Source organism: Rhinolophus hipposideros (assembly GCF_964194185.1).
Source record: "Rhinolophus hipposideros genome assembly, chromosome: 24".
In the NCBI taxonomy this organism is placed as follows: Eukaryota; Metazoa; Chordata; class Mammalia; order Chiroptera; family Rhinolophidae; genus Rhinolophus; species Rhinolophus hipposideros.
Genome location: NC_138070.1, coordinates 28,077,068 through 28,091,837, shown reverse-complemented (window position 1 = coordinate 28,091,837; position 14,770 = coordinate 28,077,068). Strand labels below are relative to the sequence as shown.

At 42.4% G+C, this 14,770-nt stretch overlaps 1 protein-coding gene across 5 annotated transcripts in view; it reads right to left on the bottom strand.

Moving 5' to 3' along the window:
* Positions 1-819: 819 nt before the first annotated feature.
* FLI1 (Fli-1 proto-oncogene, ETS transcription factor) overlaps positions 820-14,770 on the bottom strand; it is a 121,424-nt gene continuing 107,473 nt past the window's right edge. For 4 of the 5 annotated variants that reach the window (XM_081036526.1, XM_081036528.1, XM_081036530.1 and 1 more), the window contains 4 exons: positions 7,890-7,955; positions 6,177-6,236; positions 4,222-4,269; positions 820-2,835 (listed from right to left, as the gene is read on the bottom strand). In XM_081036526.1, coding sequence (XP_080892652.1) covers positions 2,306-2,835; positions 4,222-4,269; positions 6,177-6,236; positions 7,890-7,955 — 704 coding nt within the window. In that variant the 3' untranslated portion in view covers positions 820-2,305. The remainder of the gene's footprint in view (positions 2,836-4,221; positions 4,270-6,176; positions 6,237-7,889; positions 7,956-14,770) is intronic. The other variant, XM_081036529.1, reaches the window with a different exon arrangement.

Genomic DNA, 14,770 nt, shown 5'->3' with positions numbered 1-14,770 from the left:
AAGGTCCATTCTGGATGGACCTGTTTGCTTTGTCCTGGTTCTAGGACACAGGTTGTCCTTGGCCTTGGCTGAAATCCTATAAAACCCTTTTATGCTGGAGGAAGATTTAAATAACATTAAAAAAAAAACCACCCACAAAGAACAACAAAAGAACAAACAAACTGCAAACATCATCAACAATGTGAAGGTTAGCTTTAAGTATCAACTTGACTGGGCCACCGGTGCCCAGATTAAACATTATTTTGAGGTATGTAGTGTGGGTGTCTCTGGATGAGTTGGCATTTGAATTGATGGATTTAGTGAAGTAGATTGCCTTTCCCAATGTATAAACCAATCCACTGAGGGTCTGAATAGAACAAAATGGCAGAAGAAGGAGGAATTCACCCCTTTGCTTTCTGCCTGCCTGGTTGAGCTGGGACATAGCTCTTCTGCTGCCCTTGGACAGGGATTTATACCATCAGTTCTCCTGGTCCTCAGGCCTTTAGATTTGGACTGGAACTAATCCCGGGTCTCCAGCTGGCAGACAGCAGACTGTGGGACTTCTCAGCCTCCATAATCAAATAACTCAATTCCTCATAATCAATATATTCTATTTCTATCTCTATCTAATCTCCTACTGGTTCTGTTTCTCTGGAGAACCCTGACTAATACAAACAACAATCAAAACCTCATTGATTTTGTACTTTCTACTGTAACGCAGTATGTACATTTGAATTCCTATGGTGGGAGAGGTATATAGAAAACTTCCCTTGGGAAGACCCTTTGAACTAACTGGGGGGGGGGTGCGGTGGGGAATAAATAAGAAAACAGTGTCCTCAGTTCTGAGAGATGAAGGCACAATTTATTTAGGCAAATTATTTTACAACATTGTCTTCATTGACAGTTGTCAGCTTAACACTTAATATAGTTTAAAAAAATCAACGATTACCTGCAAAATTATATATATTTTAATATCTAAAAAATATATTGCATATATAGGGCAGGAAAATCCCTTGTATCCACAAGGGAAAGTAATTGCTATTTTTCCTCCATGGTGCGATGATTGTAGTACGGTTATTTACAAACATTTCTAAAGCATAAAGATTTAAATGGATTGCCTTTGCTTGCTTGTGCACGTTAAATAACTGCACCAGTGCTTCTCTTTCTAGTAAGTCAGTGACTTAAAAGTCCTGTTTTCTTTTCAGCGATAGTCACATTATGCTTTTTAAAAACCAGCTATAAAAACGTACAAACAGCCCAAATGTACAGATTGACAAAAGATGTACAAATTACATTTAAAAAAATAACAAAGACTGATTTGATAGTAAAATTGTATTTGTGACCGAGGTCAACTCGTTTATTTATTCTTTTTAATTTTTTAATTATTTATTTTTAATACTGTGAGATATAGGAAAATAACTCTGCATAATTTATACAGTAAATTGCCTTCTGATTGGGTGACCCTGGACTGATGGTCTGACAAGCGCACAGCGCTTGCGGATCTGTTTGTTTTTAGAAATCCCTAAGACTTTTCTAAGTTCTGGGACCCACTGTCATTATTAAAAAAAAAAAAAAATAGTTATTTAATTCTCTGTATTTCAGGAATGTCTGCATTTGCATTAACATTTCTTAGTTCATATTTTGACTATGTCTAAAGAGAATGGTCAGCCTAGTACTTATTGCCCACTGAGAAGACTTTTGCAATGCCCATGGCTTCTTTTAAATATACAAAGATGTCCTTTCTTTTAAATTCCAGTTGGGTGAAAACTTCACTGGCCTTACAACCAATGTTCCAGTTGCCATCCACTGAATTAGGTCCCCCTAAAACAAGATTATAAGCTTGTTGCCTCTATTTTCACTAAGTCTCAAACCAGAGCATAACTGGTTAAGTCCATGATTCATTATCATACCGAACCTTGCAAGGTCCATGATATGACCCGTGTGTTGATAAGAAACTGCTTTGGCCATAAAAATATAAAGAAAATTTACAGTTTCTTTTGTAGAGCCAGGATATAACCATTCCAGTCATCTAAATATTCAACTCATAAAATGATAGGAGATTGAGAATCCAAATTGGCCTACTTGCCCACAGAATTATCCATCTCTTTGTTCAAGGTAGAGGAAGGAAACGTCACCAACACAAAAAAAAAAAAAAAAAGGAAAAAAAAAGATTGTTTTTAAAGAACAAATACAAAGGTTCTATCCAGCAAGAAAGAATATCCAGTTTTGTTTTCTCTTCAAGGCCACATATATCCTTTAGAGTCCAAAGTATTCCAGAAGTGTGAGGGATGGGGCTTCAGCTATAACATCACCGATGATTAAGCTTCTAGTAGTAGCTGCCTAAGTGTGAGGGCACGTGGGTGTTAGGATGGCGGGGGACATTGGGGTTGGGGTAGATTCCACCCGTGGGGGAGGTCCAGTATTGTGAAGCTGCTCCAAAGAAGCTGGAGGAAGTGACAGGCATGGAGGATGGGTGGGGAGGGACAAAGTTCACCTTCTGTTGATGGGCGTGGTAGGAAGGCATGTAGGAGATATCAGAAGGGTACTTGTACATGGACGACTCAGTTGGATGTGGCTGCAGAGCCTGGGCAATGCCATGGAAGTCAAATTTGTAGGCATACCTTTTGCCATGCACTTTGGTCATAATGTTTTTATCATAGTAGTATCGGAGGGCCCGGCTCAGCTTGTCATAATTCATGTTGGGCTTGCTTTTCCTTTCCCCCCAGCGCCGTGCCACCTCATCGGGGTCCGTCATTTTGAACTCCCCATTGGTCCCCTCCCAGGTGATGCAGCTGGCGTTGGCACTATCGGAGAGTAGCTCGAGGAGGAATTGCCACAACTGGATCTGCCCGCTTCCTGCAGGTGGTGAGACGAACAGAAGAAAACAGAGCATTTCAGCCTGGGGAAGTCAGAATCCAATTCCTGAAATGCGAGGATCCTCTCTTTTATAAGAAACCCTTTATTTCCTTTTATATTCAGAATCTACTGGGGAGCCCCTTCTTTTCATTGTTGACTTGCCTTTCTGTTTGCCAATGAAATTGGCATCATAAGTATCGTTAAATCTTAGGATAATTTGCCCGAAGGCCTGATAAAATGCACTGTGGGTAATGAGGAGCTGGATTATCCAGAACTAGATGTGTGATTTGGGGCAAGCCACACCCTACCATTTTGGCAAGATTTTTGAATCTCTTCTTCTATAAAGGCCTCAATCACTGTCAATCTCTGCTTAGTGATGAAGTCCTCCAAGGTATTCCCTGTCAGTGTCAAAGAGTTGGGGCCAGAAGACTGCTATCAGAATAACAGGGAGAAGGTGTGACTCTGGCTTTAGGCTATAAGGGACCTGGAATGCTCCTTAGCAGAGCCTTAGCGTTTGGCTCTCAGCTCTAACTTCTACAGAGAAGAGCCTGGGAGGACAGAAAAGTATCAGGAGAGGGAGCTGGGTGGCTTCTTTTTCCTCTGTGCAGGAATGGACAGGCACTAAAGAATGGGCCTGGAGACACTGGCATGGGAGTGTCATTAGTTCCCTGGGATGGGAGGGTGCTGGCCTCGTTACTGCACAAGGCTTATTAGCTCACATGCCCGTGCTCTTGGTTTAGAGCTTACTTGGGGGTTATTTTTGATAATAAACCCTTAAAATACATATTCAAATTTATTTTATCTGCAACTTTTCAGGGACACACCTCTTTCATAAGGCAAGATAGCTCTGTAACACTTTCTAAAGTCAAGAATAAAACGCCTTTGGAATATTTATTCACTTGTGCCTTGCATGAGGACTTTAAATGAGGGCACACTGGAATTGTTTCTGCTCCCCGCCACCATCTTTCCCTACTGAAACTTCTACCTGTGCCATGTAAGACTCATCTAAACTTCAGGGCTAATGTTTGTTTTCCAAAAGCATCCTCAGTTGTGACAACATGGATGGATCTTGAGAGTATAATGCTAAGCTAAGTAAGTCAGACAGAAAAAGCAGAGAACCATACGATTTCACTGATATGTGGTATATAAACCAAAAACAACAAAAGAACAAGACAAACAAATGAGAAACAAAAACTGATAGACACAGAGGCATGCTCAGCTAAAGGACATCATTGATACTGAAAAACAAGACCTGAACTCTCATTTGTATACTAAAGAAACAGATGTCGAACTTTTCACGGAAAGGAGCACATGTTACTCCCCAGTCAGGTGTCTGAACTAGAGAACAGTCTGGAAAGAAAACCTTGCAGGCGAAAGTCAACTCACCGGGGTTGGCTAGGCGACTGCTGGTTGGCCCCAGGATCTGATATGGATCTAAGGAAACAAAAAAGGAAATTTGCTTTGATGTTATTAAATATATGAAAAACAACAGCATTAACAATAAGAATACCCCCAGGATTTATACTTTTATTTCAATATCATAGGAAAGCCCAATTTCAAAACTTGACTGCTTTTATTTGCAGACCTCAAAAGAGCTTGATCACAGTTATGGTTCATCCCAGCATTTACAGAAAGAATATGGAATAGTAACAGCATCATTTCTTTCATATTTGGTGTCTAAAATGTATAGATAATGCTGTCATTACCTAACACAGAGTAATAAAACCATTTGGAAAGGAGCTAATATTTAATCGTAATGAATAAACTGAACATGGCTTATTAAATGGGCCATTAATAGCTTTAAATGGTCTTTAATAGTTCTACCTATTACCAACAACTTTACATGTCTCTGTTTTTCTGATGTAGCATAAAAAAAATATACGCCTGGAAATCAAGTGGCCTGGGTTCTACCCCCAGGTATGTCATAAACTAAATAATTCATTGGACAATCTCTGGGCATCAGTTTTCTCCTCTGCAAAATGAGTGGGTTGGGCTACTGGATTCCTCAGTTCCCTTTTAGTACACCATTCTGTGATTTTAAGCTTGGAAATCTCAGCACTAACCAGGATTTGTATTTTAACTAAAAAGTTACTGTTATTGCTATCTTGGATTATTTAAAATTTATGTGATTATTTAGCCATTAAAAAGTCTTTGCAATATTGGTTTTAAGTGAGGTTTGTCTTTTTTTTTCAGGTAAGGATATCATGGTAGAGAGTTGGATCACAACTTGGCCATGTTGTCAAATGTTTGGTGCAATTTTACTATTTTTACAGTTACAATTTCAGTTTTTAAAAATCAACATGATTTTTAGGTTTCTGCTTCGAATCATAAATTAACATGAAGAATCCTTAAGGACAGTCAGTCTACTCTTTTTCATAAACACAGTGTGACAACTAAAATTTTTTTTGGCAGGTCATGTCGAGTTTGTTGTTGTTGGGGAGTCTTTAAATCCTGTATGTCAAATCATCTCTGTCTGGCTTGTGTTTCATAGTCAGCAAGTTCTTTCGTAACTTTCCTGATGAATTGTAAGTCAATTCTCTATTACTATGTCTTCAGCGGAGACGGAAAACAGTGTTTGCCCATCCCAAAGTGAATGGCTTGTTCAGAACTTAATCTCAGCTGTGTCATATAAAGAAGCCACAGCTGGCCTTGGGAGTGGGCACAGGAGCCATCTTCAGATATGAGAAGGATCTTCATATAGAACAGAAGGAAGATTTCTCCAGAACGCAAAATAGGAAGCTTGAATGGAAGTTACGGGGAGGGACACTGGGGCTCAGATAGTAGAATTGAGCCCAGCAGGGTAGTGAACTCCCGTTGCTCTCAATATTTGAGCAGAGGTGAGGTAACGATAAGATTGAGATGTTACAGACCTAGATGTCTCTAAGTTCCTTTCTAATACCAAGCATCTTCCATTCCATGGTTGTAAAAGTTCCCCTGCCTAAACTGTTAAGTAGATCCATCACAGGATGAGGGTGTTTTTGAAAATAAGGCTGGGAGAACAAGTTGGGAGGCTGGGGCTATAGCTCTCATAAATTGGCTGTGTGGTGTTTAGCAAATCACTTCACCTCTCTGGGCCTCAGTTTCTTTGTTTCACAAAATGAGGTATTGGAACATTTTATCTTTAATATTCCTTTCACTTCTGATATTTAACAAGTCTCTACCTCATTCCAGTGCCTGTTACTTGATTCACAGATCTATTACCAAGAGTCAGATATAGACCCTCTGTGGAAGAGACAAGTGATGACAAATGAAGCATATTGTTTAAATCCTCCCCAGCTAACCACATGGAATCAATGGCTGTATAAGAAGCAAAGGAGGGATTACACGTCATGGACAGGTACCTGGTTGGGGCCGTTGTTCAGTATTCTTACTCATTGTTTGTGCTCCTGCAAGGGGGGGACCTGTGATAAGAGAAAAAGAAATATAGTAAGTGGGGCCAGTCTCCATGAGGGAAGAAAAACATCTTGTCAAACGCACTCCAGAAGGAGGACAAATGTGCTTTCTCATTCATTCATTCACGTACTCTCTACTCACTAATTTATTCATTTTATTTTATAAATATTTATCTAGAATCGACTATGTGCTGGCACTGTTCTTGATGCTAGAGATTCAGCAGTGAACCAACAGTTCCTGGTAAAACTTAGATGTTAATGGGGCGGACAATAATAAACAATAATAAACACATAGTATAGCATGTCTAATGGTATTAGGGCTGTGGATTTCATTTTTTAAATAGGAAATTTAGAGAGGTCCTTCATGAGAAGGTGACATTTGAGCAAAGATCACCTGCTTTCCGTGTTTTCATGTTTTGTGAGCTCCCCTCCACGGTATCCCTTATGTACACCCTTTCCATTCCCATCACCGCTTCTCTATTTTAGACCTGCACCGCTTCTTGCACAATCTAAGGATTAGTTTGACTGTATCTTCACCACTCCTCCGTCTTTCCACTGAGCCATCATATGCTATGTAGCCAGTTTAATCTCCCTAAACCATTTCACTCCACTGTTTCAAAAACCTTAGTGACTCCTCATTGACTAAAGAATTAAAGTCTATCTTCCTAATGTCCTTCACGCCCCCTTCCTTACTTTTCCAGACTTCCTTTCATACATCTTAAACTCCAGGAACCCAGAGTCCTCACTGACTGTCAGATATGTCAACCTTGATGTCTTTCCCTGGACCTCACTCCTAGGAGGGTCTGGCCTTCCCATCTCCACAGGTCCAAATCCTGCCTCTCCTTCTAGAGCTAACTCAAATGGCCCCAGGATCATAGGGCCCTCCTCAATACGACCCAGATGAAGAATGATGTATGTGCATGACCCCTCTGCCCTGATGCTCTGTGCCTGACTCATCTTTGTGAACCTCAGAATGTTGGGTGCTGGGCACATAGTAAACAAATAGTTAATACGTATTATTAAAGGATCTTAGTTATTGCTGGGGCATAAATTCGTAATCCTAATCTCTTTCTTGAAAGAATTCCCTTCACCATCCAATTGTGTGCACGATATTTTACTTCCTAGAGATAGCAAGATTGACATATTTTGGTTCAGGAGTTTGAGTCATTCTCTTTCCCTCCTTCCCTAATGGGAAATTTTGGGTCAGACTTAACACAAATTCATGTCTCAGACCCCTTCCATCTCCTCATCAGGTTATCCTCCATCTCAGCCTTTCATGAAATAGGAATAGGGACCTTGGTGTGGCTAAGCCTCCAAAACTCTAGGAGCAAAGTCATAGAGGGTAATTTTCATCACTTAAATGATAGAATGCAAATCCAGTGGCCTTTCATTCACACAGAACCTTGTCCTAAGAAATCTTCTGAATTTCAACGCTTCTAAAACCAAAGGCAATGAAGCAAAACTCAAAGGTCTGAATGAAAACACCCTCTTTCAAGGAGCAAGTATCACTGACAGGCCCTAAATTGGCGGTTAATTTTGATGTTTACTCAAAAAGCAGGAAAACAAATGCTCGCTCCTATCCTCCTATATCTCGTGAGCCTGCTTTCCATGCTGTCCTTGGAAAAATGTTTTCCTCCCAAAGACAGAGTGACATTTACTTACTTTTGTTGAGGCCAGAATTCATGTTATTGCCCCATCCTCCTCTCCTGACTGAGTCGTAAGAAGGGTCTAATGAAAAACAACAAATTGTCGTACATCAGCATCTCCTGCTTTTCAGAAAGTTTGCATGAAGATGACCTTTCAGTAATCAGGATAAATGAAATTTAATTCAGCAATAACTTTCAAACATCACTGTATTCCAGAAGTGTGTTCTTCCTCTGGGGTAAGTGTGGGGTGAGTGAAAGGAACATGAACTCTCTGACTGGGAGCAGAAGTAGCAAGAAGAACCCTGAATTTGACGTCAGAGGATTGATGGAAGTTATGTCCCTAGCATTATTTGTTGTGAGACCTTGGATGAATCATAAGACATCCCTTGAACCTCAACTTTCTTTAATGTGGAAATAAAAATTTGCATGATTTATTTGCCTTTTAACGTTATGAACTAAATGTTTGTGTTCCCCCCAAATTCATACGTTGATATCTAATCTCCAATGTGATGGTATCAGGAAGTGGGGTCTTTGGGAGGTAGTTAGGTCATGAGGGTGGAGCCCTGAGGAATGGGATTCGTGGCCTTATCAGGAGAGGCCATAGAGCTAGCTTGCCTATTTCTGCCATGTGAGGATACAACAGGAAGTCAGCAGTCTGCAATCCAGAAGAAAGCCCTCACAAGAATCCGACTCTGATCTCAGACTTCCAGCCTCCAGACATATGGGAAATAAATTTCTGCTATTTATAAGTCACTCGATCTATGGTGCTTTGTTATAGCAGCCCCAACAGACTAAGACAGGTAAAGATCAAATGAGACAACCGATGTGAGGCGTCTTATAAAGCTTTCTAAAAATATAAACTAATAAAAGTTTAGAAAGAAATATAAATGTCTATTGCAGCTCTGAAGAGATGGGCAGTCCAGATTCAAGACTCCAGGAAGAATGTCTGAAAGCCCAGGCCCATGGTGTTTCAGGAGGCTGACTCCAGCCCCTTCCTTCAGCACACTGATGTTGTGGGTGATATCTCACAGGTGTGAGCACATTCCAGGATCTCTTAGGCCTCTCATGGTTTTCTACGGAGAATGGAGAGGGCTGGGCCTGATGACCACAGAGAAAGGAAAAAGGCCAGAGGTGTGGCTGGAAAGGGGGCTGGGAACAAGAAATGAGGGGATGGAGAGATACCTCCTGCCTGGAAATGACTAGAGCCTCACTTACAAATTGTTATGGAAACTACTCCTTTGAACCCGAACATTTGTGATCCCAACCTTTTTCTTGAAAAAATCCACACGCCTCCTTAACCATGTTCAGAAATGGCTTCACTAACTGGCTGGAAACTTCCTCTTTTCCTTTCTGGTGGTGTAAGTCCCGTTGAGACATTGAGCAGGAATAGCAGAAGAGCTTAAGGATACAGAATTATGACTTTCAAAGTCTTTCCATGAACAACAAAGAAACCATGAAAACCATCTGAACAAATGGAGCACAAACCTCATCAAACAACAGCCTGACAGGGTGAAACACAAACCATCCCCTCCACCCCTTCTGAGCCTCTCAAACAAATTAGAGTAAGATCTGCAAAGATGGATGGGCTCATCTGATTGCCTGTTCTCATTGTTTCTGGCTAAGAAGAACCAAAAGACAGGGACAATTTTCTTGTGGAAAAATCCACGTGCGGATGCACATTCCTCCTGGCTCTGGAAAAGCCAGTGCAGTTTTTAAATTACAGTCTTTAGCAACTGGCATGAAAAGCAAAACAGAAAGTGAGGGGGATGGGGATGGGGAAGAAGAGCAGGGAAGGGGACAAAAGAGAGACAAAGCTCAACTTATTTAAGATGTCTGTTCTTATTAGACTTTTTTTTTTTCACAATTCCTCCTACAAGTATATTCTTCTGCTTGCTTAAAAACAAAATAAAACAAAAACCAAAACCCAAGTTGTTTACAAGCTTGGAATGAGGTTGAAGGCTCTCCTAGGCATTTTCTGGACTGTCTTCCAGGGGGCTGTAGAGTATGTGCAATGCAGGTATAAGCCAAAGGAAAGGTGAAGTTCCTCAAAGGTTTTTCTGTGGTGAGGAGATGCTGATTTATTCTCCAATAATTTATTTCAGAGTGTCTTTTGCAATGTATTGTGTGCTTGGCCACAGAGTGGATATGAAGTAATATAAAACATGTTCCCCGTCCTTGCATTTAAATATGAGAAGATAACTAAGATTGTGAGGAATTAGGTCATGGACCAAAGGAGTGGTGGAGACATTAAGGCTGCTGGAGGTTCAGGAGGGAGAGGTGAGTGTAATTGGAGCCATGTGACCTGAGTGAGACCTTCTTGGAGAGAAGAGAGTGAGCAATACAGAGAGGCAAAAGGAAGAAGTCGGTGGTGGGATGTGAAAGTGATGTCTGCGGGATAACCATGGAAAGAACTGCACGACTGAAGTAGAGGGATGAGTGGGAAGAGAGGGCTAGAAGACAGGGCAGAGGGCATGTTCAAGGCCATTTTGATGGCAGCTAGAAAAGCTTAATGACCTTGGGTTACAGGTGATGGAAGCCCAGAGACATTTTGGTCATGCAGCGATGCCATGAAAATAGGGTGTGGGGGAGAACGAAGTTTGTGGTGGTGTGTAGGATAGATGGGAGTGCCTGGGGGAAGGAGGTGAATCTAGCAGGAACAGAACAGAAAGTGAAATAGAAAGTGCTAAACTCACGTAAAAAGGAAAAACAAATCACCAAGTTCCAGGAATTGGTGTGTGTTATCTGAAGGCCTGACTTGCCTTCTGACTTCCTGCACTGTTAAAAATCTCTGTCTCAAAGTTTTCTAATCAGTTTTTCTACTCAATCATTCATTTAGTGAAGGCTTCCATCCTATATGGAAGCTATGCTATATGCATTCAGAACCACTTTTTTAGTCCAAATATGGCTTTGGCTATCACTACCATTGACTTCTTATCAACTTTTCTTGTTTATTATTCTTTTACTCTAGGTCCAGGGACAGAGCAGACGTGGAAAAGTTACAGAATTGCATGGATGAATTAGCTGTAACCAACAGAAAGTGGCTGATGGCTGGCATTTTCTGTAACTTTAAGTGCCCAATCATGGTTTGAAGCTGATGCCTTATCAGGAAGTGTTTGGCAGCCGCATCTTGGTGGCAATGCCTCAGGACCTGGGGAGGGCTGCAGAGCTATAAGACATGATTCTCCTACAGGCCTAGTGGGGAAGTGGGGCAGAGTCTGGCTGAGAGCATGACTGAGGTACCAACCAACCCGGAAGTCTTCTAGTAGGTAAAAAAAAGGAAGCAACCAGAAGAGAGAGGCCACCAGCAAACAGCCTCAACCTGTGTCCTCACTGCAAAGTTAACAGAGCAATCAACAGCAATGGGCCATGCCAGAGGCTGGTGTCTTTAGCCAATGGTCTGGGAGCAGCATGTGGAATCTGAGCAACAAAGACCACAAGTCTCCCTCCCAGCTTTTTCATCCCCACCTATTTGCATGGAAAGTCCTGCCACTGGCACCTGAAACCACAAAAGACAGCCCGAGTCTGTAACTGAGGAGTTTAACAAATGCACTCTGTGGGCATTGGGGTTTGTAGGGACATCCACTAAATGTAAGATTTAAACGGGAACCAGTATTTCTGGAGAAAGTCCTACTGCAAAGACAAAGCATAAAGATGGAGAAGGCCAAGGCCAAGAACCAAGGTCTGGCATTCTGCCTTGGAGGTTTGAAGAACCCAGGCAGCTGGGTTCTTGTAGACTAAATGAGATATCCAAGTAAACACCTGGCACAGTGCCTAGCACCGTGTCTGCTGCGGAAAACTGTTGGCAATTAATATTTCTATTGGCATCATTATTATATACCTAAAGAATGTTTGGACCCAAAAACATGTTCGCCACCCCTACCAAATACATATTTACTTCCACCTCCCCTCCCCTCTACTCCCTGACTCTGCTCTACTTCTTATTTTTCCACTGATCACCTAATTTAATCAATAATTAATTCATGGTTGTTTATTGTCTGTATCTCCCACCTAAATATCAGGTCCACAAGGGAAGGGATCTTTCTTCTGTTCTTTGATATAACCAGGTACCTAGAGCAGTGTCCATCCCAGAAGAAGCACACAATAAATATTTGTTGAATGAATGAATCAACTGGGCCAATATTTTCTCCTTGCTAAATATACACACTTCCTCTTATCGTTCACTATTTCGCTAGTTGAAATGAATCAGAGGCCTGTACCCTGACTTCTTCCCACTAATCAGTCTCCAGGTGACTTACGTCTGTGCACAGACGTAAAAAGTACAGACTCTATTAATCCTGTGTGCCCTCTGAGCATAAGAGACAACAATCCACTCATTACAAGGCTAAAAGCTTGTCCCCACAGGGATGTCAATGACCGCATGCCACTTATTGAAGTGGCCTACATTTTACTTTACACATATTTTAATGTCATTGTTGAAATTAGGATTTGTTTTACTCCTAACAGTCATGCAAGTGAAAACTTAGCAGTGTGGTCAGCTCTAGTCTCAGACACACACACAGAAATATGTCTATAACCAAAATGAAAAAGTCTGGACCTGAAGGTGAATCCAGCTACTCACATTTCTGCACAAACTCTGTCCCTCCCTGGCCTGACCCCTGGCTCTGTCAGAGCTCTCTGACCCTGGCTGCTGGTCAGCACGTGGAGAGTTCTCCAGTGGGTGTGCTGGTCCATGAAGAAACCTGAGCCCCCCCACACCCCACCACGCAACTATGATGTGTGTTGTCTGCTTTCTGAGAACTGACTTCTGTAAAAACAAGCTGAAGGTAGCAGCCAAGGGCACAGTGTGCAAAAGCGTGAACGTTAGGGACCAGCAGATGAGTTGACAGTCTCAGAACTTTTGTGTGGTGGCAGGTGGTGTTATCAGCAGAAAAGTATCTCCTGATTCTGACAAACTCACTTTTTACTTCAGTGAAGGCTGCCACCCCTTCCTAGCTTTATAAAGCACCAAGATGACAAATCTCATTGTGATTCTTTTCCAGAGGAGTCACCAAGAGGGCTTTGCTTGGAGTTTGTGGTTTCAGGCAGTCCTGAGATCAGCTTTGGCCAAAGCAAACAGAGACCAGAGCCTTGTTGTGGAGAATCTGGGCACTGCCAGGCATTGTGGAGGGTTCTGCCTCACGTATATAATGGCCTGAACAGTATCTCCATTATGTGATGCTCGGTGTGGCTGAATGTGACACTAAATGGCCTCTTAGATTCCAGGAGAGCCTCCCGGGGTAGAGAAATATGAGCATGGAGATTTTTTTTTTTTTTGAAAGGTCCCTGCTGGAAGGGGAAAGCTTTTTCTGGATATGACCTTCTCATAGACATCCCAGTGTTAACTCAGTTTCTGTGTGAAGCTTTTAAACGGGTCTTGGAAATCTGGCCAAGCGTCTCAGGCAAGACGTGTCTTTCTGCTCTGATGCCTACAGTTTGCTGTCTGAAGGCCCAGTGTCCCAGGCAACATGCAGCTCTCCACTTTGTCATGACCTCACCCAGGGGCCAATGATGCAGTGACACCAGCACACAAGAGCCTTTCTCTTCATTCCTGACGACATAAGGCCATGTTCTCAATTACTTGATGGAAAAAGATGAATTTTCCCTGAAACTTCTCATCGAATTTCTGGTTGCTGCTGAGAAGGTTGGCAGCACCTAACCCTGTTTATCCTTGGAAAGCCCAGCTTCTGAATGCAGACCTTTCAGCTGAGGAATGGGCGATTGCGTGCCATGCTCAGAGCAGGAACTTCTCTTAGGAAGGTCTGAACCTCTTTTCTTGAAAGAGTAAGGACAACAAAGGAGAAAAGTTCTAATAAAGGGGACCTTGAGACCCATAGCCCTGAACTTCCTAAGAAAGAGCCAAGCCCAGCAGGAGGAAGACACATGAACCAGAATCTCACAGGAAGGATTGCATATGGGGCGCCATCCTTGTTGTTGGTAGGGGATTGGGCTCCATGATCACCCCTAAACCCCTTCTCCCTCAGAGGTCCTGCTTTCTAACAGCCCAGTCATTGAAGAGGAGCCTGATGGCCACCAACCCAACTCAGACTGCTTTCCTCTGCGCTCATCTCCATGCTACCTTTGATGTCGTGCCCCACCTGTGAAAGCCTGCTCTGCTTCCTGGAAACTTCCCCACCCACCACTCAGGACCAGCTTCTTCTCTGCTGCTGTCTCCACTATAACCCGTTAGACACCAGATATGTGACCTGCCGGCCTGGCCTCCCACTTTAAAAGCAGAGCAAGGGCAACTAGCACATATGCAGTGAATAGGTATACAAGGTGTAGGGTGCCCTCGTGAAGGGGTCCTTCTCTCCAGTGGGCCTCAGGGTTACCTCAGTGGTTACGACGTGGTGTTTAGAATCAGGTCGCCCTGGAGTCAGATCCCAGCTTTGCCATTAACTTCACTGAGTAACCTTGGTCAAAAGGTTACTCTACCTTTTGAACCTCAGGTTCTGCTTCTCGAAAATGGTTTAAAAACAAATGCTTTATAGGGTTGCTATGAGGATTAAACAAGCATTTCATAAATGGAAATTTAAAAATATACACAGTATACATGTAGTCTATACAATCTTGCTGGTACCTCTAAAAGGTTTATCTTGGTGAATTGAGCTTAAAAAGCTCATCAAAGAAATACTTGGAAAGACAGAGAAGCCATGTAGCAGGAAGGATAATTCCATTCCTGTGCTCCTAGATCAGTGATTCCCAAACTGGAATAAAGGGTGGCTCTCTTTAGAAAGAAATGGAGTATCCCGGACCCCAGCTTGAGGAACTGTCTTGAAAGACAGTGAGGGGTGGGGGCTCTGGGCTGCCTGCTGGTCTATTAGGCTTAGGTATTATCTAGCATCCTCCTCGCTCCCCCAACTGTCAGCTCCCCTACGTGCCTGCCCAGCTGGCCCCGAA